The sequence below is a fragment of the Chiloscyllium plagiosum genome, unplaced genomic scaffold, assembly GCF_037043375.1.
Source record: "Chiloscyllium plagiosum isolate Xiang-an unplaced genomic scaffold, Cpla_swu_hap1 HiC_scaffold_5, whole genome shotgun sequence".
Taxonomy (NCBI): Eukaryota; Metazoa; Chordata; class Chondrichthyes; order Orectolobiformes; family Hemiscylliidae; genus Chiloscyllium; species Chiloscyllium plagiosum.
Genome location: NW_028270143.1, coordinates 136747686 through 136773210, shown reverse-complemented (window position 1 = coordinate 136773210; position 25525 = coordinate 136747686). Strand labels below are relative to the sequence as shown.

Genomic DNA, 25525 nt, shown 5'->3' with positions numbered 1-25525 from the left:
GAGGTCAGTCATCTCAGGGTATGACCTTCCCTCCATCCCAAGGTCAGAGGTGGGGCCGATAACTGCACAATGTTCAACTTCATTCACAGCCCCCCAGGTACTGGAGCAGTCCGTGTCCAAATACAGCAAGATCTGGACAATATCCAGGTTTGGGCTGACAAATGGCAAGTGACACTTGTGTTGAACAAATGCCAGGTAAAGATCGTCTCCATAAGACACAATCTAATCACCGCCCCTTGATAGATCTTGCTGTGTTTATCCACAGACCCCTGAAGGCAGCAGCACAGGTTAATAGGGTGGTTAAGGAGGCATTCGGGTCACTTGCCCTTATCTATCATGGCACAGATTATAAGAGCAGGACGACATGTTGGAGCTGCACAGGACTTTGGTTAGAGCACAGCTGGAGCTCATTTGATTGGCACCACATCCACTCCCCCCACCAGCACCCACACTCAGTAGCAGCAGTGTGGTACTGTCACTGGAAATGGGAAGCCCTGGAGCCCCAGTATAATGCTGTGGGGACAAGGGTTTGAACAAAAAGCAGCTTACCTCGTCATGTGACTCCATGTGACTCCAGACCCACAGCAATGGAATTGACTTTAGCAAGAGACTCAAGGGCAGTGGGTGAGGGAGAAGGAATGCTAGACCAGGCATCCTGACAGTGTGCACGGGTTAGAATCCACTGTGATCTACTTGTTCATTGACAAAGTTTAAGATGATCCCTAGGATTAACCAGTTTGACCTACCCTCCCAGAGCCTGCAACATGAGGTGAACAAGGGCCAGGAATTCTACCAGGAAATTGGCAGCAACATAAAGGAAGCTGAGAATCTGATGGAGAGAATGAGAGACTGTGGTCAAAAGCCAATCGCTCAACTGGCCCAGTACATGGAGAGCCTGAAACATCTCCGACATCGGTGGTGCAGGGTCAACCAAGGGATAGACACCAGGTGAGGCAGCAAGACCGTGACCAACTGCAGGGGGACAGGCAGAGAGTCAACTGTGTGCACTGTGTGTGTGCTGGGCTTTCGGGTCGATGGGGGAGGGGCACACGGGGGGGAGGGGGACATGGGGGGTGGGTGTGAGGGACGGGGGGGGTGGGGGACATGGGGGGTGGGTAAGGGGGATACGGGGGGGAGGGGGACATGGGGGGTGGGTGTGGGGGATACGGGGGGGAGGGGGACATGGGGGGTGGGTGTGAGGGACGGGGGGGTGGGGGACATGGGGGGTGGGTGTGGGGGATATGGGGGGAAGGGGGACATGGGGGGTGGGTAAGGGGGATGCGGGGTCGATGGGGGTGGGTGTGAGGGACACTGGGGTGAGGGGGACATGGGGGAGTGGGGGACATGGGGGGTGGGTAAGGGGGATGCGGGGGGGGAAATGGGGAGTGGGTGTGAGGGACACAGGAGGGGAGGGGGACATGGGAGGTGGGTGTGGGGGACGCAGGGGGAGGGGTCATGGGGGGTGGATGTGGGGGATGCGGGGAGTGGGTGTGGGGGACACAGGAGGGGAGGGGACATCGGGGGTGGGGGTGGGGGACATGGAGTGTGGGTGTGGGGGACGTGGGGAGGAGGGGGACATGGGGGTCGGTAAGGGGGACGCTGGGGGGAGCGGGACATGGGAAGTGGGTGTGGGGGATGCAGGGGGGAGGGGGACATGAGGGGTGGGTGTGAGGGACGTGGGGGGTGGGTGTGGGGGACGCGGGGGGAGGGGGACATGGGGGGTGGGTGTGGAGGACCTGGGGGGTGGGTGTGGAGGACATGGGGGAAGGGGACATGGGTGGTGGGTGTGAGGGACGGGGAAGTGGGTGTGGGGGATGCGGGGAGTGGATGTGAGGGACATAGGGGGGAGGAGGACATTGGGGGTGGGAGTGGGGGGAGGGGGACATGGGGGGTGGGTGTGGGGGACATGGTGGGAGGGGGACATGGAGTGGTGGGTAAGGGGGACACAGAGGGGAGGGGGACTTGGGGGGTGGTTAAGGGGGATGCGGGGGGAGGGGGACATGGTGGTGGGTGTGGGTGACACGGGGAGTTGGTGTGGGGGACGCGTGGGGGAGGGGTACATTGGGGGTGGGTGTGGGCGACATGGGTGGAGGGGGACATTGGGGGTGGGGGTGGGGGGTGCAGGGGGAGGGGGACATAGGGGGTGGGTGTGGGGGACATTGAGGGGTGGGTGTGGGGGACATGGGGGGTTGGTGTGGGAGACGCGAGGGGTGGGTGTGGAGGACATGAAGGTGGGTGTGGGGGACGTGGGGGGGAGGGGGACATGGGGGATTGGTGTGGGGGACGCGGGGAGTGGGTGTGAGGGACATGGAGGTGGGTGTGGGAGACGCAGAGAGTGGGTGTGGGTGCCATGCGGGGTGGGTGTGGGGTACGCGGAGTGTGAGTGATGTGGAGGGGAGGGGGACATTGGGGGTGGGAGTGGGGGACGCGGGGAGTGGGTGTGGGGGACATGGGGGGGAGGGGGACATGGGGGGTGGGTGTGGCGGACATGGGGAGTGGGTGTGGGGGACATGGGGGGGAAGGGGACATTGGGGGTGGGGGATGCGGGGAGTGGGTGTGTGGGATGTGGGGGAGAGGGGGACATTGGGGGTTGGGGTGGGGGAAGCGGGGAGTGGGTGTGGGGGACATGGGGGGTGGGGGTGGGGGACGCGGGGAGTGGGTGTGGGGAACAAGGGGGGGGGGCATTGGGGGTTGGGGTGGGGGACGCGGGGAGTGGGTCTGGGGGACATGGGGGGTGGGGGTGTGGAACGCGGGGAGTGGGTGTGGGGGACATGGGGGAAGGGGGACATTGGGGGTGGGGGTGGGGGACGCAGGCTGAGAGTTGGGATCTCTTGCTGAGATGAATCATAGGGAGATAGGTACAGGATGAGGCCGTTCTGCCCCTTTCTGTTGGACCATGGATGATCTCCATTTCCCTGCCATGTGTCCACACCCCTTGCTTCATAAAAATTTGTCTCTCTCAGATTTAAATGAAACAAGTGGATTTGCATGGACTGCTATTTGAGGAAGTGCTTTCTAACATTTCTCCAGCTTTGCCTGGCCTGATTCTTAGACAGTGCCCCTTAGACCGTTCTAAAGTCTCCAACCAATAGAAATACTTTATCTTTATCTACCTTGTCTTTCCCTGTTAGTATAGAGTCATAGAGATATACAGCACGGAAACAGACCCTTCAGTCGAATCTGTCCACGCTGACCAGATATCCCAACCCAATCTAGTCCCACCTGCCAGCACTCGGCCCATATCCCTCCAAACCCTTCCTATTCATATACCCATCCAAATGCCTCTTAAATGTTGCAATTGTACCAGTCTCCACCACATCCTCTGGCAGCTCATTCCATACACCTACCACCCTCTGTGTGAAATATTTCCCCTTAGTTCCCTTTTATATCTTTCCCCTCTCACCCTAAGCCTCTGCCCTCCAGTTCTGGACTCCCCCACCCCAGGGAAAAGACCTTGTCTATTTACCCTATCCATGCCCCTCATGAGTTTATAAACCTCTATAAGGTCACCCCTCAGCCTCCGAAGTTCCAGGGAAAACAGCCCCAACCTCTCCCCATATCTCAAATCCTCCAACCCTGGCAACATCCTTGTAAATCTTTTCTGAACCCTTTCAAGTTTCACAACATCTTTCTGATAGGAAGGAGACCAAAATGAACACAATATTCCAACAGTGCTGATGATCTCGATTTAGATCACCCTGTAACCCTCTCAATCCTGGAGAATAAAAGCCTATTTTGTCTAAACTCACCTCATCTCCCTAAATATTGTCCTTGTAAATGTGTGTTGATCCAAGGTCTGATCTGCTCGCAGTGCTCTGACTGGGGTCGAACTCGTGTTTTGTATAACTGCAGCATAATGTCTGCATCCCAATACTCCAGCTGCGGTCAATTTGAGTATTCCATTAGCTTCCGGAGTATTTTCTGTACCTGTTCATGTCATTTTAAACAGCTATGCATTGACCATCCAAATTTCGTTGGACATCCACAGTATTTAACTTTGTCCCTTCTAAAAGCTACCCTGATCAATTCCCTCTCGGTCTGAAATGGACACCCTCACACTTACTTGTATGAAGCTCTATCAGCCACAGCTTAGCCCATTGACCCAATATCCTGCTGTAAGTTTGTGTTGGCGTCAACACTGCTGCCCCATTTTCTGTCAAGAGCAAATCTGTATATTTAACTTCTTCGGCCATTTTCCTAGTCGTTAATAAATGTTATGAATAACTGTGGCCCCAACACTGATCCCTGCGCGACACCACTAGTCACATCCTGCCAGTCTGAGTTCATCACCTTTGTCACCTCTTCAAAAAACTCAAAGGTTTGTCAGGGAGAAGACACACAGGGTGGTGGTGGAGGGTTGTTTTTCAGACTGGAGGTCTGTGACCAGTGGAGCGCCACAAGGATCAGTGCTGGGTCCTCTACTTTTTGTCATTTACGTAAATGATTTGGATGCGAGCATAAGAGGTACAGTTAGTAAGTTTGCAGATGACACCAAAATTGGAGGTGTAGTGGACAGCGAAGAGGGTTACCTCAGATTACAACAGGATCTGGACCAGATGGGCCAATGGGCTGAGAAGTGGCAGATGGAGTTTAATTCAGATAAATGTGAGGTGCTGCATTTTGGGAAAGCAAATCTTAGCAGGATTTATACACTTAATGGTAAGGTCCTAGGGAGTGTTGCTGAACAAAGAGACCTTGGAGTGCAGGTTCATAGCTCCTTGAAAGTGGACTCGCAGGTAGATAGGATAGTGAAGAAGGCGTTTGGTATGCTTTCCTTTATTGGTCAGAGTATTGAGTACAGGAGTTGGGAGGTCATGTTGTGGCTGTACAGGACATTGGTTAGGCCACTGTTGGAATATTGCGTGCAATTCTGGTCTCCTTCTATCGGAAAGATGTTGTGAAACTTGAAAGGGTTCAGAAAAGATTTACAAGGATGTTACCAGGGTTGGAGGATTTGAGCTACAGGGAGAGGCTGAACAGGCTGGGGCTGTTTTCCCTGGAGCGTCGGAGGCTGAGGGGTGACCTTATAGAGGTTTACAAAATCATGAGGGGCATGGATAGGGTAAATAGACAAAGTCTTTTCCCTGGGGTCAGGGAGATGAGAACTAGAGGTTTAGGGTGAGAAGGGAAAGATATAAAAGAGACCTAAGGGGCAACTTTTTCACACGGAGGGTGGGTATGTGTATGGAATGAGCTGCCAGAGGATGTGGTGGAGGCTAGTACAATTGCAACATTTAAGAGGCATCTGGATGGGTATATGAATAGGAAGGGTTTGGAGGGATATGGGCCGGGTGCTGGCAGGTGGGACTAGATTGGGTTGGGCTATCTGGTCGGCATGGACAGGTTGGACCGAAGGGTCTGTTTCCATGCTGTACATCTCTATGACTGTCTGACCACAAGTGTGCACTGCCCACTGTGCTGACTCTCCCTAATTAACTGAAATGTTTTGAGGTGATCATTTAACTCTAACCGTTCCCCACCACAGATGTCAGACTAACTGTAGTCTATGTATCTCCCAGGGTAATTATACTGGAGGACATCTTTCAGAAGCTGAGCAGGTACCAGCAGTGTCACCAGCAGCTGCTCACACATTTTCAGCGTGATGGTAACATGGGACAGAGCAACACTCCTGGTGAAAAGGTAGGTGGTGGGTCTGAAGGGCTCTGGGATCAGGTGCCCGGGAGTTGATACCATGGGGACGAGTAACCCTGTATTTAGCCCCACACTGCATCAGCTGTTTTGATCACACCTGCTGGCTGCCACATTCCAGATGGTTTTAACCACATTAACCACCTTAACCACGTTAATTCAATGTGTCTTGTTACAGGAACTGGAGCTGCTGAAGGAGTTAGTGGAATCAGCAGAACATTATGGGGCAGCTTGCAAGGTAATCCCTCACTGGGAATCCCAGCAACAGAGTTACATAAGGATCTGTGCAGTTTCAGACATGGTTCTCACAGAGACCTCATAGAGTCATAGACCACAGAAACTGATCCTTTGGTCTAACTCAACCATGCTGACCAGATTTCTCAATGGGCCCACTCGCCTGTGTTTAGACCATATCCCTCGAAACCTTTCCTATTCGTGGACCTGCCCAAATGTCTTTTAAACATTGTAACACCACTCACTTCCTCTGGCAGTTCATTCCACACATAGACCACCCTCTGTGTGAAAATGTCGCCCCTCAGGTGCCTTTTAACTCTTTCTCCTCTCACTTTTTAAGATGCTCCCTAGTTTCAAAACTCCCCACCCTGGGGAAAACACCTTGGCTATTCACCTTATCTATACTCCTCATGATTTTATAGACCTCTGTAAGGCCACTCTCAATCTCCAATACCCCAGTAAAACAAGTCCCGGCCTGTCCAGCCTCTCCTTTAAACTCAAACCGTCCAATCCCAGCAACATCCTGGGAAATCGTTTCTGAACCCACTCCAATTTAATAGTATCCTTTCTATAGCAGGGCGACCGGAACTGTACACAGCACTCCAGAGAGAATCCAAAGGGTTATTACAAATACGTTAAGGACAAAAGGGTAACTAGGGAGAGAATAGGGCCCCTCAAAGATCAGCAAGATGTCCTTTGTGTGGAGCCGCAGGAGATGGGGGAGATACTAAACGAGTATTTTGCATCAGTATTTACTGTGGAAAAGGATATGGAAGATATAGACTGTAGGGAAATAGATGGTGACATCTTACAAAATGTCCAGATTACAGAGGAGGAAGTGCTGGATGTCTTGAAACGGTTAAAGGTGGATAAATCCCAGGACCTGATCAGGTGTACCTGAGAACTCTGTGGGAAGCTAGAGAAGTGATTGCTGGGCCTCTTGCTGAGATATTTGTATCATCGATAATCACAGGTGAGTTGCCGGAAGACTGGAGGTTGGCTAACGTGGTGCCACTGTTTAAGAAGGTGGTAAAGACAAGCCAGGGAACTACAGACCGGTGAGCCTGACCTCGGTGGTGGGCAAGTTGTTGGAGGGAATTCTGAGGGACAGGATGTACACGTAGTTCTCTTCCCACCTCTATCAGCGTTCCGGAGAGACCATTCCCTCTGCAATTCCCTCATCAGGTCCGCGGCCCCACACCAGCCCACATCCCACTCCTGGCACCTTCCCCTGCCACAGCAGGAAGTGCAAAACCTAGGACACAGCACTCCCCTCACTTCCGTCCATGACCCCAAGGGAAACTTCCACATCCGACAGAAATTTACCTGTACCTCTATCAATGTCATCTCTGCATCTGTTGAACCCGGTGTGGTCTCCTCTACATCGGGGAGACAGGACACTTTCTTGTGGATCGTTTCAGAAAACATCTCTGGGACCCACCAACCCCACCATCCCATGGCTGAATATTTCAACTGCCCCTCCCACTCTGCCAAGAACATGCAGGTCCTGGGCCTCCTCCATCGCCACTCCCTCACCGCCCGACTCCTGGAGGGGAAACACCTTATATTCCACCTCGGTACCCTCCAACCACACAGCATCAATGTGGATTTCACCAGTTTCCTCATTCCCCCTCCCCCCACCTTATCCCAGCCCTAAGCCTCCAACTCGGCACCGCCCTCCGGACCTGTCCATCACCTTTCCCACCTATCCGCTCCACCCTCCTCTCCGACCTATCTCCTCCCTCACTTCTATCTCCCTATCACATTCTCAGCTACCTTCACCCCCAACCCCACCCCCCCTCCCATTTATCTCTCAGCTCCCGGCCCACAAGCCTCATTCCTGATGAAGGGCTTATGGCCGAAATATCGACTCTCCTGCTCCTCAGATGCTGCCTGACCTGCTGCTTTTCCAGCATTACGCTCTCGACCCATGTATTTGGAAAGGCAAGGACTGATCCGAGATAGTCAGCATGGCTTTGTGCGTGGGAAATCATGTCTCACAAACTTGACTGAGTTTTTTGAAGAAGTAACAAAGAAGATTGATGAGGGCAGAGCGGTAGATGTGACCTATATTGACTTCAGTAAGGCATTCGACAAGGTTCCCCATGGGAGACTGGTTAGCAAGGTTAGATCTCATGGAATACAGGGAGAACTAGCCACTTGGATACAGAACTGGCTCAAAGGTAGAAGACAGAGGGTGGTGGTGGAGGGTTGTTTTTCAGACTGGAGGCCTGTGACCAGTGGAGTGCCACAAGGATCGGTGCTGGGAACTCTACTTTTTGTCATTTACATAAATGATTTGGATGCGAGCATAAGAGGTACAGTTAGTAAGTTTGCAGATGACACCAAAATTGGAGGTTTAATGAACAGTGAAGAGGGTTACCTCAGATTACAACAGGATCTGGACCAGATGGGTCAATGGGCTGAGAAGTGGCAGATGGAGTTTAATTCAGATAAATGTGAGGTGCTGCATTTTGGGAAAGCAAATCTTAGCAGGACTTATACACTTAATGGTAAGGTCCTAGGGAGTGTTGCTGAACAAAGAGACCTTGGAGTGCAGGTTCATAGCTCCTTAAAAGTGGAGTCACAGGTAGATAGGATAGTGAAGAAGGCGTTTGGTATGCTTTCCTTTATTGGTCAGAGTATTGAGTACAGGAGTTGGGAGGTCATGTTGCGGCTGTACAGGACATTGGTTAGGCCACTGTTGGAATATTGCGTGCAATTCTGGTCTCCTTCCTATCGGAAAGATGTTGTGAAACTTGAAAGGGTTCAGAAAAGATTTACAAGGATGTTGCCAGGATTGGAGGATCTGAGCTACGGGGAGAGGCCGAACAGGCTGGGGCTGTTTTCTCCGGAGCATCGGAGGCTGAGGGGTGACCTTATAGAGGTTTACAAAATTATGAGGGGCATGGATAGGGTAAATAGACAAAGTCTTTTCCCTGGGGTCGGTTTAGGGCATAGGTTTAGGGTGAGAGGGGAAAGATATAAAAGAGACCTAAGGGGCAACATTTTCACACAGAGGGTGGTACGTGTATGGAATCAGCTGCCAGAGGATGTGGTGGAGGCTGGTACAATTGCAACATTTAAGAGGCATCTGGATGGGTATATGAATAGGAAGGGTTTGGAGGGATATGGGCCAGGTGCTGGCAAGTGGGAGTAGATTGGGTTGGGATATCTGGTCGGCATGGACGGGTTGGACCGAAGGGTCTGTTTCCATGCTGTACATCTCTGTGACTCTATGACTCTTAAGAGACCTCACCAATGTCCTGTACAACCTCAACATGACATCCCAACTCCTGTACTCCATGGTCTGAGCAATGAAGGCAAGCTTGCTAAACACCTTTTTAACCATCGTGCCTACCTGTGCTGCACATTTCAGAGTTATGTACCTGATCCCCTGGATCTCTCTGTTCAACAACACTACCCAGGACCCTGCCGTTAACTGTATAAGTCCTGCCCTGATTTGATTGGCACTTATCCAAATTAAACTCCATGTGCCACTCCTCAGCCCATTGACCCAATTGATCAATATCCTGATGTAATCTTAGGTAATCCTCCTGTCTATCATATCATCTGCAAACTCAGTAACCATGTCTCTGATACTGTCATCCAAATGACATTACAACATTCTTACAGGGATTGGCAGGAGAGATGCAAGGAGAATGCTCCCCCCCATCAGCTGGAGGGATCTCGGAGCAGGGACACAGTCTCAGAATAAGGGCGGGGCCGTTCAGGACTGGATGAGGAGGAAGATCTTTACTTGGAATGTGGTCACTCTGTAGCCTCTTTAACCCAGAGGGCTGTGCCGGCACAGTCACTGACTGTGTTCAAAACAGAGCTCAACAGATTTCTACAGGTCAAAGATATCAAGAGAGACATGGATAGTGTAGGAGAAAGTCGTTGCAGTAGAATCTCACTGGGTGGGGCACAATGGGTTGAACATTTTGTGCTTATATCTTTATTCTCATAACTCAGCTCCTAATTCCCCAAAGTCCGTCCACCATCTACAAGGGACAAGACAGGAGGGTGATGGAATACTCCCCAGTTGTCCTCGATGGGGGCAGCTCCAACAACACAAGAAGCTCAACACCATCCAGGACAAAGCAGCCCCCATTTGATTGGCACCACATCCACAAACACCCACTCCCCCCACCCCCGACACTCAGTAGCAGCAGTGTGTACTATCTACAAGATGCTCTGCAGAGACTCACCAAAGACCCTCAGACAGCACCCTCCAAACCCACATCGAGAAGGACAAGGTTTCGGGAACCACTGAAGAGTTGGATTGATTCTTCCAGGAGGAGGGAGGGGGTTGTGTGTTGGGCAGGAGGGCATTGGGGCAAATGCAATTACACTTGTTAAAGGCAAAGCGGAAATTACTGGAAAAGCTCAGCAGGTCTGACAGCATCTGTGGAGAGAAATCAGAGTTAACCTTTCAGGTCGTGTGAGCCTTCATCAGAACTCACTTGTTGATGGTTTCCTGTGCTTTATCCATTGTGCAGATGTACGAGGTGCAGGCAGCAGTGTTTGGCTGCTTGGTGCAGGCAGGTGTGTGGCCATGGACAGAACAAAGCAGCTCCATGTTGGAGGCTTCCACCCACCAGGTGAGCTGTGTGTGTGGATTAAATAATACAGGGTCCAGTTACTCTCACTGCCCCGACCTCAACAACACTAAACAAATCCCTGTAGCCCGTTCCAGCGCTGTGTCCATCCTCTGGGAACAATCGCTCCTGGCTCCCAGCTCGAAGATTATCACCTCCCACAGTTTCCAGCCCCCAGCTCGAAGCTCTTCCTTTGGTCCTACTCCTGCTGTAGCGCCCCCCAGGGCATTGGCAGAAATTCTTCCAACCAACTGCCACACAAATACTTCGAGCGCTCACATTTCCCTCTCCTCAGCGTTCTCGAGAGCATATGTTTGAAACATTACTTGCTCATGAAATGTGGGTGTCACTGTCTGGGCCCAGCAGTTATTGCCCGTCCCTTGTTGCCCCTTGAGAAGGTGGGGGTGAGCCCCTGCAGCCCATGTGCTGTTGGTTGACCTACAATGCCCTTAGGAGGGGAATTCCAGGATTTTGACCCAGTGACACTGAAGGAACGGTGATATATTTCCAGCTCAGGATGGAGAGTGGCTGGGAGGGGAACTTGCAGGGGGTGGTGTCCCCATGTATCTGCTGCCCTTGTCCTTCTAGATGGAAGTGGTTGTGGTTTGGAAGGATCACAGTCTTGTCTAAACCACCTCGATTCCAAATACCCGAATTCCCTCTTCGCTAAAACAAGAACTGAGCAGGGGCAGGCTACATCCTCAGGCATCTCACCTGACCCTTCTCATCTGCTGTTACTCTTTCCTGTATCACTGTAACTCGGGCAGTTCTCCCATTGGACTCTAACCACTGTTCAAAACACTTGGAGCGGGATCCCCCAGCTCCAATATTCCACTTACATTCTCTCCCCAACGATGTACAAATATCCAAGGGCTCTTGGGCCTCTATACTTCTGCATCCCCAGAAAATCACAGAGGGATTTACGGAGTCCTCACCCATAAATCACTAAACGCTAGCATCCGGCTTGAGTGGCTAACGACAAAGGCAAATGCAATGTTGATCTTTACTTCAAAGGGAAAGGAGTCTAGAAGTTGGAAGGTTTTACTAAAACTGTACAAAGCACGAGTCAGACACAGCTGGAATACTGGGAAGGGTTTTGGGCTCCTAGTTGATGGAAAAATATTCTGACAGTGGAGGCAATCCAGAGAGAGTTCACTCAGCTAATTGCAAGGATAGAGGGGCTGCCTTATGAGGAGAGATTGGGTCTGTACCCATTGGAGTTTAAAAACACGAGAGGGACTTTATTAAAACATACAAGTTTAACGGGGAGACTTGAGAAGATACATGCAGAAAAGTTGTTTCCCGTAGAGGGAAGACATTAGGACCTGGGGGAATCCTCTCAGAATAAGGGGTCACCCATTTAAGACAGAGATGTGAAGGAATCTCTTCTCTCAGAGGGGAGTGAGTCTGTAGAGTTGCTCAGAACAAAGAGCAGTGCCCTGGGCCTGGGGCAGTATCCCCTTGGGCCTGGGGCAGTATCCCCTTGGGCCTGGGGCAGTATCCCCCCTGGGCCTGGGGCAGTATCCCCTGGGGCGTGGGGCAATATCTCCCCTGGGCCTGGGGCAGTATCCCCTGGGGCGTGGGGCAGTATCCCCTTGGGCCTGGGGCAGTATCCCCTTGGGCCTGGGGCAGTATCCCCCCTGGGCCTGGGGCAGTATCCCCTGGGCCTGGGGCAGTATCCCCCTGGGCCTGGGGCAGTATCCCCTTGGGCCTGGGGCAGTACCCCCTGGGCCTGGGGCAGTATCCCCTGGGCCTGGGGCAGTATCCCCTGGGCCTGGGGCAGTATCCCCTTGGGCCTGGGGCAGTACCCCCTGGGACTGGGGCAGTACCCCCTGGGACTGGGGCAGTATCCCCTGGGCCTGGGGCAGTGTTCCCTGGGCCTGGGGCAGTATCCCCTGGGCCTGGGGCAGCTGTATCTCTGCCACCTCTTATATTGTTTACAAAGTTATTAAGAATATCACTAGCGAGTAAAATTATGAATATTAATGACTGAAAGCAGGAGTCTGTACTGAGGACTACCGAACCCCAGTAGATACTGCCCTCCAAGCCCCTCTCCATCCTGACTGGGAGATATCTGACTGGCCCTTCAGTGTCACTGGGTCAGAATCCTGTAATCCCCTCCCTCAGGCCATTGTGGGACACCCCACAGCCCATGGACTGCAGCGACCCCAGGTTATCATGCAGCAGGAAGCACGAGCTATTGGAGCGCTGCTCCTTCATCAGGAAAGGAGCAAGTAAACCTGCTGTACTGTACCGTGGAGTTGTGTGATGTTGATGTTTGTCCACCCGAGTCCAACACCAGCCCCTCCACACAGTGGTCGGAGAGGGCAGTTCATACCCACCTTCTCTCGGGAAGGGCTGGTCCCAGGCAGTCCCACCCACATCCCAAGGGTTAATAAAAAGCCCGGATTATCAGTTGGCCGTAGCTTCCTGCCGTTGAGCTGATCTTTGTCCTGGGCCTTGCGACACTCCCAGTGCGGCCCATGGGATTTCAGGTTCTTCTCCATTTGACCAAAGCTGACACAGCCGGAGGCAGACACGTCACCCTCAAACTCGACACCCTCGACATGAGCTTCCACATGGACTGATTCTCATTAATCAGTGATTTCCTAACGGCTGATTTCCCCAGGCCCTCAAAGTCGATCCATTAATTATCCATCACCAGGCCCAGCATCCCCAATCCCTCTCTCATTAAACAGTGAGACACGAAGAACTGTCCTCCCTTATCAGGGACAGGGAAGGGGAAGGGGGAAGGGGGAAGGGGAAGGGGGAAGGGGGAGGGGGAAGGAAAGGGGAAGGGAGAAGGGAAAGGCGATGGGGGATATGATGCCCATGAAGGGAATGAGCAGGATTGTGCAGGACTTGAGGGAAATGGCTCTGCTCCTACTCCAACAGTGACCTCGGGGACGTTTACCTCCCCTTAAGGTCCACAAAATTCACTCAGTTTCCTATCAGAGCAGGAGGAAAGACCAACAGGGCCCACTCCCTCAGCACTGACCCTCCGACAGGGCCCACTCCCTCAGCACTGACCCTCTGACAGTGCGGCACTCCCTCAGCACTGACCCTCTAACAGTGCGGCACTCCCTCAGCACTGACCCTCCGACAGGGCCCACTCCCTCAGCACTGACCCTCCGACAGGGCCCACTCCCTCAGCACTGACCCTCCGACAGTGCGGCACTCCCTCAGCACTGACCCTCCGACAGTGCGGCACTCCCTCAGCACTGACCCTCTGACAGTGCGGCACTCCCTCAGCACTGATCCTCCGACAGTGCAGCACTCCCTCAGCACTGACCCTCCGACAGTGCCCACTCCCTCAGCACTGACCCTCTGACAGTGCGGCACTCCCTCAGCACTGACCCTCTGACAGTGCGGCACTCCCTCAGCACTGATCCTCCGACAGTGCGGCACTCCCTCAGCACTGACCCTCCGACAGTGCTGCACACCCTCAGGACTGACCCTCTGACAGTGCGGCACTCCCTCAGCACTGACCCTCCGACAGTGCCCACTCCCTCAGCACTGACCCTCCGACAGTGCCCACTCCCTCAGCACTGACCCTCCGACAGTTCCCACTCACTCAGCACTGACCCTCTGACAGTGCGGCACTCCCTCAGCACTGACCCTCCGACAGTGCGCACTCGCTCAGCACTGACCCTCTGACAGTGCGGCACTCTCTCAGCACTGATCCTCCGACAGTGCTGCACACCCTCAGCACTGACCCTCCGACAGTGCGGCACTCCCTCAGCACTGACCCTCCGACAGTGTGGCACTCCCTCAGCACTGACCCTCCGACAGTGCGGCACACCCTCAGCACTGACCCTCCGACAGTGCGGCACTCCCTCAGCACTGACCCTCCGACAGTGCGCACTCCCTCAGCACTGACCAGCCGACAGTGCCCAATCCCTCAGCACTGACCCTCCGACAGTGCGGCGCTCCCTCAACACGGACCCTCCGACAGTGCAGCACTCCCTTAGCACTGACCCTCTGACAGTGCAGCACTCCCTCAGCACTGACCCTCCGACAGTGCTGCACACCCTCAGGACTGACCCTCCGACAGTGCGGCACTCCCTCAGCACTAACCCTACGACAGTGCGCACTACCTCAGCACTGACCCTCCGACAATGCGGCACTCCCTCAGCACTGACCCTCCGAGAGTGCCCACTCCCTCAGCACTGACCCTCCGACAGTGCAGCACTCCCTCAGCACTGACCCTCCGACTGTGCGGCACTCCCTCAGCACTGACCCTCCGACAGTGCAGCACTCCCTCAGCACTGACCCTCCGACAGTGCGGCACTCTCTCAGCACTGACCCTCCAACAGTGCTGCACACCCTCAGGACTGACCCTCTGACAGTGCGGCACTCCCTCAGCACTGACCCTCCGACAGTGCCCCCTCCCTCAGCACTGACCCTCCGACAGTGCCCACTCACTCAGCACTGACCCTCCGACTATGTAGCAATCCCTCAGCACCGACCCTCCGACAGTGCCCACTCCCTCACAACTGACCCTCCGACAATGCGGCACTCTCTCAGCACTGACCCTCCGACAGTGCAGCACACCCTCAGCACTGACCCTCTGACAGTGCGGCACTCCCTCAGCACTGACCCTCCGACAGTGCGGCACTCCCTCAGCACTGACTCTCCGACAGTGCGGCACTCCCTCAGCACTGACCCTCCGACAGTGCGGCACTCCCTCAGCACTGACCCTCCGATAGTGCGGCACTCCCTCAGCACTGACCCTCCGACAGTGCGGCACTCCCTCAGCACTGACCCTCCGATAGTGCAGCACTCCCTCAGCACTGACCCTCCGACAGTGCGGCACTCCCTCAGCACTGACTCTCCGACAGTGCGGCACTCCCTCAGCACTGACCCTCCGACAGTGCGGCACTCCCTCAGCACTGACCCTCCGACAGTGCGGCACTCCCTCAGCACTGACCCTCCGACAGTGCGGCACTCCATCAGCACTGACTCTCCGACAGTGCGGCACTCCCTCAGCACTAACCCTCCGACAGTGCGGCACTCCCTCAGCACTGACCCTCCGATAGTGCAGCACTCCCTCAGCACTGACCCTCCGACAGTGCGGCACTCCCTCAGCACTGACCCTCCGACGGTGCCCACTCCCTCAGCATTGACCCTCCGACAGTGCGGCACTCCCTCAGCACTGACCCTCCGACAGTGCGGCACTCCCTCAGCACTGACCCTCCGACAGTGCGCACTCCCTCAGCACTGACCAGCCGACAGTGCCCACTCCCTCAGCACTGACCCTCCGACAGTGCGGCACTCCCTCAGCACTGACCCTCCAACAGTGCAGCACTCCCTCAGCACTGACCCTCCGACAGTGCAGCACTCCCTCAGCACTGAACCTCCGACAGTGCGGCACTCCCTCAGCACTGACCCTCCGACAGTGCAGCACTCCTTCAGCACTGACTCTCCGACAGTGCAGCACTCCCTCAGCACTGACCCTCCGACAGTGCGGCACTCCCTCAGCACTGACCCTCCGACGGTACCCACTCCCTCAGCATTGACCCTCCGACAGTGCGGCGCTCCCTCAACATGGACCCTCCGACAGCGCAGCACTCCCTCAGCACTGACCCTCCGACAGTGCAGCACTCCCTCAGCATTGACCCTCCAACAGTGCGGCACTCCCTCAGCACTGACCACTCCGACAGTGCGGCACTCACTCAGGACTGACCCTCCGACAGTGCGGCACTCCCTCAGCACTGACCCTCTGACAGTGCCCACTCCCACAGCACTGACCCTCCGACAGTGCGCACTCCCTCAGCACTGACCCTCCGACAGTGCCCACGCCCTCAGCACTGACCCTCCGACAGTGCAGCACTCCCTCAGCACTGACCCTCCGACAGTGCCCACTCCCTCAGCACTGACCTTCCGACAGTGCGGCACTCCCTCAGCACTGACCCTCCGACAGTGCGGCACTCCCTCAGCACTGACCCTCCGACAGTGTAGCACTCCCTCAGCACTGACCCTCCGACAGTGCCCACTCCCTCAGCACTGACCCTCCGACAGCGGGCAACTCCCTCAGCACTGACCCTCCGACAGTGCCCACTCCCTCAGCACTGACCCTCCGACAGTGCAGCACTCCCTCAGCATTGACCCTCCAACAGTGCGGCACTCCCTCAGCATTGACCCTCCAACAGTGCGGCACTCCCTCAGCACTGACCACTCCGACAGTGCGGCACTCACTCAGGACTGACCCTCCGACAGTGCGGCACTCCCTCAGCACTGACCCTCCGACAGTGCAGCACTCCCTCAGCATTGACCCTCCAACAGTGCGGCTCTCCCTCAGCACTGACCACTCCGACAGTGCGGCACTCACTCAGGACTGACCCTCCGACAGTGCGGCACTCCCTCAGCACTGACCCTCTGACAGTGCCCACTCCCTCAGCAATGACCCTCCGAAAGTGCGCACTCCCTCAGCACTGACCCTCCGACAGTGCCCACCCCCTCAGCACTGACCCTCCGACAGTGCCCACTCCCTCAGCACTGACCCTCCGACAGTGCGGCACTCCCTCAGCACTGAACCTCCGACAGTGCCCCCTCCCTCACAACAGACCCTCCAACCATGCGCACTCCCTCAGCAATAACCCTCCGACAGTGCAGCACTCCCTCAGCACTGACCCTCCGACAGTGCAGCACTCCCTCAGCACTGACCCTCCGACAGTGCGCACTCCCTCAGCACTGACCCTCCGACAGTGCGGCACTCCCTCAGCATTGACCCTCCGACAGTGCGCACTCCCTCAGCACTGACCAGCCGACAGTGCGGCACTCCCTCAGCACTGAACCTCCGACAGTGCGGCACTCCCTCAGCACTGACCCTCCGACAGTGCAGCACTCCTTCAGCACTGTCTCTCCGACAGTGCAGCACTCCCTCAGCACTGACCCTCCGACAGTGCGGCACTCCCTCAGCACTGACCCTCCGACGGTGCCCACTCCCTCAGCATTGACCCTCCGACAGTGCGGCACTCCCTCAGCACTGACCCTCCGACAGTGTGGCACTCCCTCAGCACTGACCCTCCGACAGTGCAGCACTCCCTCAGCATTGACCCTCCAACAGTGCGGCACTCCCTCAGCACTGACCATTCCGACAGTGCGGCACTCACTCATGACTGACCCTCCGACAGTGCGGCACTCCCTCAGCACTGACCCTCTGACAGTGCCCACTCCCTCAGCACTGACCCTCCGACAGTGTGCACTCCCTCAGCACTGACTCTCCGACACTGCCCACGCCCTCAGCACTGACCCTCCGACAGTGCGGCACTCCCTCAGCACTGACCCTCCGACAGTGCGGCACTCCCTCAGCACTGACCCTCCGACAGTGTAGCACTCCCTCAGCACTGACCCTCCGACAGTGCCCACTCTCTCAGCACTGACCCTCCGACAGTGCGCCCGCTCCCTCAGCACTGACCCTCCGACAGTGCCCCCTCCCTCACAACAGACCCTCCAAACATGCGCACTCCCTCAGCAATAACCCTCCGACAGTGCAGCACTCCCTCAGCACTGACCCTCCGACAGTGCAGCACTCCCTCAGCACTGACCCTCCGACAGTGCGCACTCCCTCAGCACTGACCCTCCGACAGTGCAGCACTCCCTCAGCACTGACCCTCCGACAGTGCGCACTCCCTCAGCACTGACCCTCCGACAGTGCGGCACTCCCTCAGCATTGACCCTCCGACAGTGCAGCACTCCCTCAGCACTGACCCTCCGACAGTGCGCACTCTCTCAGCACTGACCCTCCGACAGTGCGGCACTCCCTCAGCACTGACCCTCCGACAGTGCAGCACTCCCTCAGCACTGGCACTCCGACATTTCAGCACTCCCTCTGAACTGACCCTCCGACAGAGCGGCACTCCCTCAGCACTGACCCTCTGACAGTGCGGCACTCCCTCAGCACTGATCCTCCGACAGTGCAGCACTCCCTCAGCACTGACCCTCCGACAGTGCCCACTCCCACAGCACTGACCCTCCGACAGTGCCCACTCCTCAGCACTGACCCTCCGACAGTGCCCTCTCCATCAGCACTGATGCTCCAACAGTGCGGCACTCCCTCAGCACTGACCCTCTGACAGTGCGGCACTCCCTCAGCACTGACCCTCCGACAGTGCGGCACTCCCTCAGCACTGACCCTCCGACAGTGTGGCACTCCTTCGGTATTGACCCTCCGACAGTGCGGGACTCACTCAGCACTGACTCTCCGACAGTGCCCACTCCCTCCGCACTTTCCCTCTGACAGTACGGCACTCCCTCAGCACTGACCCTCCGATAGTGCGGCACTCCCTCAGCACTGACCCTCCGACAGTGCCCACTCCCTCAGCACTGACCCTCCGACAGTGCCCACTCCCTTAGCACTGACCCTCCAACAGTGCGGCACTCCCTCAGCACTGACCCTCCGACAGTGCGCACTCCCTCAGCACTGACCCTCCGACACTGCCCACTCCCTCAGCACTGACCCTCCGACAGTGCCCACTCCCTCAGCACTGACCCTCCGACAGTGCGCACTCTCTCAGCACTGACCCTCCGACAGTGCGGCACTCCCTCAGCACTGATCCTCCGACAGTGCGGCACTCCCTCAGCACTGTCCCTCCGACAGTGCGGCACTCCCTCAGCACTGATCCTCCGACAGTGCGGCACTCCCTCAGCACTGATCCTCCGACAGTGCAGCACTCCCTCAGCACTGGCACTCCGACATTTCAGCACTCCCTCAGCACTGACCCTCCGACAGAGCGGCACTCCCTCAGCACTGACCCTCTGACAGTGCAGCACTCCCTCAGCACTGACCCTCCGACAGTGCGGCACTCCCTCAGCACTGACCCTCCGACAGTGCGGCACTCCCTCAGCACTGATCCTCCGACAGTGCGGCACTCCCTCAGCACTGATCCTCCGACAGTGCAGCACTCCCTCAGCACTGGCACTCCGACATTTCAGCACTCCCTCAGCACTGACCCTCCGACAGAGCGGCACTCCCTCAGCACTGACCCTCTGGCAGTGCAGCACTCCCTCAGCACTGACCCTCCGACAGTGCGCACTCTCTCAGCACTGACCCTCCGACAGTGCGGCACTCCCTCAGCACTGACCCTCCGACAGTGCGGCACTCCCTCAGCACTGACCCTCCGACAGAGCGGCATTCCCTCAGCACTGACCCTCTGACAGTGCAGCACTCCCTCAGCACTGACCCTCCGACAGTGCGGCACTCCCTCAGCACTGACCCTCCGACAGTGCGGCACTCCCTCAGCACTGACCCTCTGACAGTGCGGCACTCCCTCAGCACTGACCCTCCGACAGTGCGGCACTCCCTCAGCCGTGACCCTCCGACAGTGCCCACTCCCTCAGCAGTGACCCTCCGACAGTGAACACTCCCTCAGCACTGACCCTCCGACAGAGCGGCACTCCCTCAGCACTGACCCTCTGACAGTGCAGCACTCCCTCAGCACTGACCCTCCGACAGTGCGGCACTCCCTCAGCACTGACCCTTCGACAGTGCCCACTCCCTCAGCAGTGACCCTCCGACAGTGAACACTCCCTCAGCACTGACCCTCCGAAAGTGCGCACTCCCTCAGCACTGACCCTCCGACAGTGCGCACTCCCACAGCACTGACCCTCCGACAGTGCGCACTCCCTCAGCGGTGACCCTCCGACCGTGAACACTCCCTCAGCACTGACCCTCCGACAGTGCGGCACTCCCTCAGCAGTGACCCTCCGACCGTGAACACTCCCTCAGCACTGACCCTCCGACAGTGCGCACTCCCTCAGCACTGACCCTCCGACAGTGCGCACTCCCACTGCACTGACCCTCCGACAGTGCGCACTCCCACAGCACTGACTCTCCGACAGTGCTCTCTCCCTCAGCACTGACCCTCCGACAGTGCCCACTCCCTCAGCACTGACCTTCCGACAGTGCGGCACTCCCTCAGCACTGACCCTCCGACAGTGCGGCACTCCCTCAGCACTGACCATCCGACAGTGCAGCACTCCCTCAGCACTGACCCTCCGACAGTGCCCACTCCCACAGCACTGACCCTCCGACAGGGTGCACTCCTCAGCACTGACCCTCCGACAGTGCGCACTCCCTCAGCACTGACCCTCCGACAGTGCCCACTCCCTCAGCACTGACCCTCCGACAGTGCCCACTCCCTCAGCACTGACCCTCTGGCAGTGCAGCACTCCCTCAGCACTGACCCTCCGACAGTGCGGCACTCCCTCAGCACTGACCCTCCGACAGTGCGGCACTCTCTCAGCACTGACCCTCCGACAGTGCGGCACTCCCTCAGCACTGATCCTCCGACAGTGCGGCACTCCCTCAGCACTGAACCTCCGACAGTGCGGCACTCCCTCAGCACTGATCCTCCGACAGTGCGGCACTCCCTCAGCACTGATCCTCCGACAGTGCAGCACTCCCTCAGCACTGGCACTCCGACATTTCAGCACTCCCTCAGCACTGACCCTCCGACAGAGCGGCACTCCCTCAGCACTGACCCTCTGACAGTGCAGCACTCCCTCAGCACTGACCCTCCGACAGTGCGGCACTCCCTCAGCACTGACCCTCCGACAGTGCGGCACTCCCTCAGCACTGATCCTCCGACAGTGCGGCACTCCCTCAGCACTGACCCTCCGACAGAGCGGCACTCCCTCAGCACTGACCCTCTGGCAGTGCAGCACTCCCTCAGCACTGACCCTCCGACAGTGCGCACTCTCTCAGCACTGACCCTCCGACAGTGCGGCACTCCCTCAGCACTGACCCTCCGACAGTGCGGCACTCCCTCAGCACTGACCCTCCGACAGAGCGGCATTCCCTCAGCACTGACCCTCTGACAGTGCAGCACTCCCTCAGCACTGACCCTCCGACAGTGCGGCACTCCCTCAGCACTGACCCTCCGACAGTGCGGCACTCCCTCAGCACTGACCCTCTGACAGTGCGGCACTCCCTCAGCACTGACCCTCCGACAGTGCGGCACTCCCTCAGCCGTGACCCTCCGACAGTGCCCACTCCCTCAGCAGTGACCCTCCGACAGTGAACACTCCCTCAGCACTGACCCTCCGACAGAGCGGCACTCCCTCAGCACTGACCCTCTGACAGTGCAGCACTCCCTCAGCACTGACCCTCCGACAGTGCGGCACTCCCTCAGCACTGACACTTCGACAGTGCCCACTCCCTCAGCAGTGACCCTCCGACAGTGAACACTCCCTCAGCACTGACCCTCCGAAAGTGCGCACTCCCTCAGCACTGACCCTCCGACAGTGCGCACTCCCACAGCACTGACCCTCCGACAGTGCGCACTCCCTCAGCGGTGACCCTCCGACCGTGAACACTCCCTCAGCACTGACCCTCCGACAGTGCGGCACTCCCTCAGCAGTGACCCTCCGACCGTGAACACTCCCTCAGCACTGACCCTCCGACAGTGCGCACTCCCTCAGCACTGACCCTCCGACAGTGCGCACTCCCACTGCACTGACCCTCCGACAGTGCGCACTCCCACAGCACTGACTCTCCGACAGTGCTCTCTCCCTCAGCACTGACCCTCCGACAGTGCCCACTCCCTCAGCACTGACCTTCCGACAGTGCGGCACTCCCTCAGCACTGACCCTCCGACAGTGCGGCACTCCCTCAGCACTGACCATCCGACAGTGCAGCACTCCCTCAGCACTGACCCTCCGACAGTGCCCACTCCCACAGCACTGACCCTCCGACAGGGTGCACTCCTCAGCACTGACCCTCCGACAGTGCGCACTCCCTCAGCACTGACCCTCCGACAGTGCCCACTCCCTCAGCACTGACCCTCCGACAGTGCCCACTCCCTCAGCACTGACCCTCTGGCAGTGCAGCACTCCCTCAGCACTGACCCTCCGACAGTGCGGCACTCCCTCAGCACTGACCCTCCGACAGTGCGGCACTCTCTCAGCACTGACCCTCCGACAGTGCGGCACTCCCTCAGCACTGATCCTCCGACAGTGCGGCACTCCCTCAGCACTGAACCTCCGACAGTGCGGCACTCCCTCAGCACTGATCCTCCGACAGTGCGGCACTCCCTCAGCACTGATCCTCCGACAGTGCAGCACTCCCTCAGCACTGGCACTCCGACATTTCAGCACTCCCTCAGCACTGACCCTCCGACAGAGCGGCACTCCCTCAGCACTGACCCTCTGACAGTGCAGCACTCCCTCAGCACTGACCCTCCGACAGTGCGGCACTCCCTCAGCACTGACCCTCCGACAGTGCGGCACTCCCTCAGCACTGATCCTCCGACAGTGCGGCACTCCCTCAGCACTGACCCTCCGACAGTGCAGCACTCCCTCAGCACTGACCCTCCGACAGAGCGGCATCCCCTCAGCACTGACCCTCTGACAGTGCAGCACTCCCTCAGCACTGACCCTCCGACAGTGCGGCACTCCCTCAGCACTGACCCTCCGACAGTGCGGCACTCCCTCAGCACTGACCCTCTGACAGTGCGGCACTCCCTCAGCACTGACCCTCCGACAGTGAACACTCCCTCAGCCGTGACCCTCCGACAGTGCCCACTCCCTCAGCACTGATCCTCTGACAGTGCAGCACTCCCTCAGCACTGACCCTCCGACAGTGCGGCACTCCCTCAGCACTGACCCTTCGACAGTGCCCACTCCCTCAGCAGTGACCCTCCGACAGTGAACACTCCCTCAGCACTGACCCTCCGACAGTGCGCACTCCCTCAGCACTGACCCTCCGACAGTGCGCACTCCCACAGCACTGACCCTCCGACAGTGCGCACTCCCTCAGCAGTGACCCTCCGACCGTGAACACTCCCTCAGCACTGACCCTCCGACAGTGCGGCACTCCCTCAGCAGTGACCCTCCGACCGTGAACACTCCCTCAGCACTGACCCTCCGACAGTGCGCACTCCCTCAGCACTGACCCTCCGACAGTGCGCACTCCCACAGCACTGACCCTCCGACAGTGCGCACTCCCACAGCACTGACTCTCCGACAGTGCCCTCTCCCTCAGCACTGACCCTCCGACAGTGCCCACTCCCTCAGCACTGACCTTCCGACAGTGCGGCACTCCCTCAGCACTGACCCTCCGACAGTGCGGCACTCCCTCAGCACTGACTCTCCGACAGTGCCCACTCCCACAGCACTGACCCTCCGACAGGGCCCACTGCTCAGCACTGACCCTCCGACAGAGCGGCACTCCCTCAGCACTGACCCTCCGACAGTGCCCACTCCCACAGCACTGACCCTCCGACAGGGCCCACTCCTCAGCACTGACCCTCCGACAGTGCCCACTCCCACAGCACTGACCCTCCGACAGTGCGGCACTCCCTCAGCAGTGACCCTCCGACAGTGAACACTCCCTCAGCACTGACCCTCCGACAGTGCGCACTCCCTCAGCACTGACCCTCCGACAGTGCGCACTCCCACAGCACTGACCCTCCGACAGTGCTCACTCCCACAGACTGACTCTCCGACAGTGCCCTCTCCCTCAGCACTGACCCTCCGACAGTGCCCACTCCCCAGCACTGACCTTCCGACAGTTCAGCACTCCCTCAGCACTGACCCTCCGACAGTGCGGCACTCCCTCAGCACTGATCCACCGACAGTGCGGCACTCCCTCAGCACTGACCCTCCGACAGTGCAGCACTCCCTCAGCACTGGCACTCCGACATTTCAGCACTCCCTCAGCACTGACCCTCCGACAGAGCGGCACTCCCTCAGCACTGACCCTCTGACAGTGCAGCACTCCCTCAGCACTGACCCTCCGACAGTGCGGCACTCCCTCAGCACTGACCCTCCGACAGTGCGGCACTCCCACAGCACTGACCCTCCGACAGTGCGCACTCCCTCAGCACTGATCCTCCGACAGTGCGGCACTCCCTCAGCACTGACCCTCCGACAGTGCAGCACTCCCTCAGCACTGACCCTCCGACAGTGCCCACTCCCACAGCACTGACCCTCCGACAGGGCCCACTCCTCAGCACTGACCCTCCGACAGTGCCCACTCCTCAGCACTGACCCTCCGACAGTGCCCTCTCCCTCAGCACTGATCCTCCAACAGTGCGGCACTCCCTCAGCACTGACCCTCCGACAGTGCGGCACTCCCTCAGCACTGACCCTCTGACAGTGCGGCACTCCCTCAGCACTGACCCTCCGACAGTGCGGCACTCCCTCAGCACTGACCCTCTGACAGTGCGGCACTCCCTCAGCACTGACCCTACGACAGAGCGACACTCCCTCAGCACAGACCCTCTGACAGTGCCCACTCCCTCAGCACTGACCCTCCGACAGTGCGGCACTCCCTCGATACTGACCGTCCGACAGTGTGGCACTCCTTCGGTATTGACCCTCCGACACTGCGGGACTCACTCAGCACTGACTTTCCGACAGTGCGGCACTCCCTCCGCACTTTCCCTCTGACAGTACGGCACTCCCTCAGCACTGATCCTCCGACAGTGCGGCACTCCCTCAGTACTGACCCTCCGACAGTGTAGCACTCCCTCAGCACTGACCCTCCGACATTTCAGCACTCCCTCAGCACTGACCCTACGACAGAGCGGCACTCCCTCAGCACTGACCCTCTGACAGTGCCCACTCCCTCAGCACTGACCCTCCGACAGTGCGGCACTCCCTCAGCACTGACCCTCCGACAGTGCGGCACTCCCTCAGCACTGACCCTCTGACAGTGCAGCACTCCCTCAGCACTGACCCTCCGATAGTGCGGCACTCCCTCAGCACTGACCCTCCGACAGTGCCCACTCCCTCAGCACTGTCTCTCCGATAGTGCGGCACTCCCTCAGCACTGACCTTCCGACAGTGCCCACTCCCTCAGCACTGACCCTCTGACAGTGCGGCACTCCCTCAGCACTGACCCTCCGACAGTGCCCACTCCCTCAGCACTGACCCTCCGATAGTGCGGCACTCCCTCAGCACTGACCCTCCTACAGTGCCCACTCCCTCAGCACTGACCCTCCGACAGTGCGGCACTCCCTCAGCACTGACCCTCCGACAGTGCGCACTCCCTCAGCACTGACCCTCCGACAGTGCCCACTCCCTCAGCACTGACC

General features: G+C 57.9%; 1 protein-coding gene across 1 annotated transcript in view; it reads left to right on the top strand.

Annotated features, from left to right (window-relative positions):
• LOC122550360 (uncharacterized) overlaps nucleotides 1–25525 on the top strand; it is a 192501-nt gene that overhangs the window by 139506 nt on the left and 27470 nt on the right. The window contains exons 8-11 of the mRNA XM_087987777.1: nucleotides 755–948; nucleotides 5520–5640; nucleotides 5828–5887; nucleotides 10386–10487. Coding sequence (XP_087843903.1) covers nucleotides 755–948; nucleotides 5520–5640; nucleotides 5828–5887; nucleotides 10386–10487 — 477 coding nt within the window. The remainder of the gene's footprint in view (nucleotides 1–754; nucleotides 949–5519; nucleotides 5641–5827; nucleotides 5888–10385; nucleotides 10488–25525) is intronic.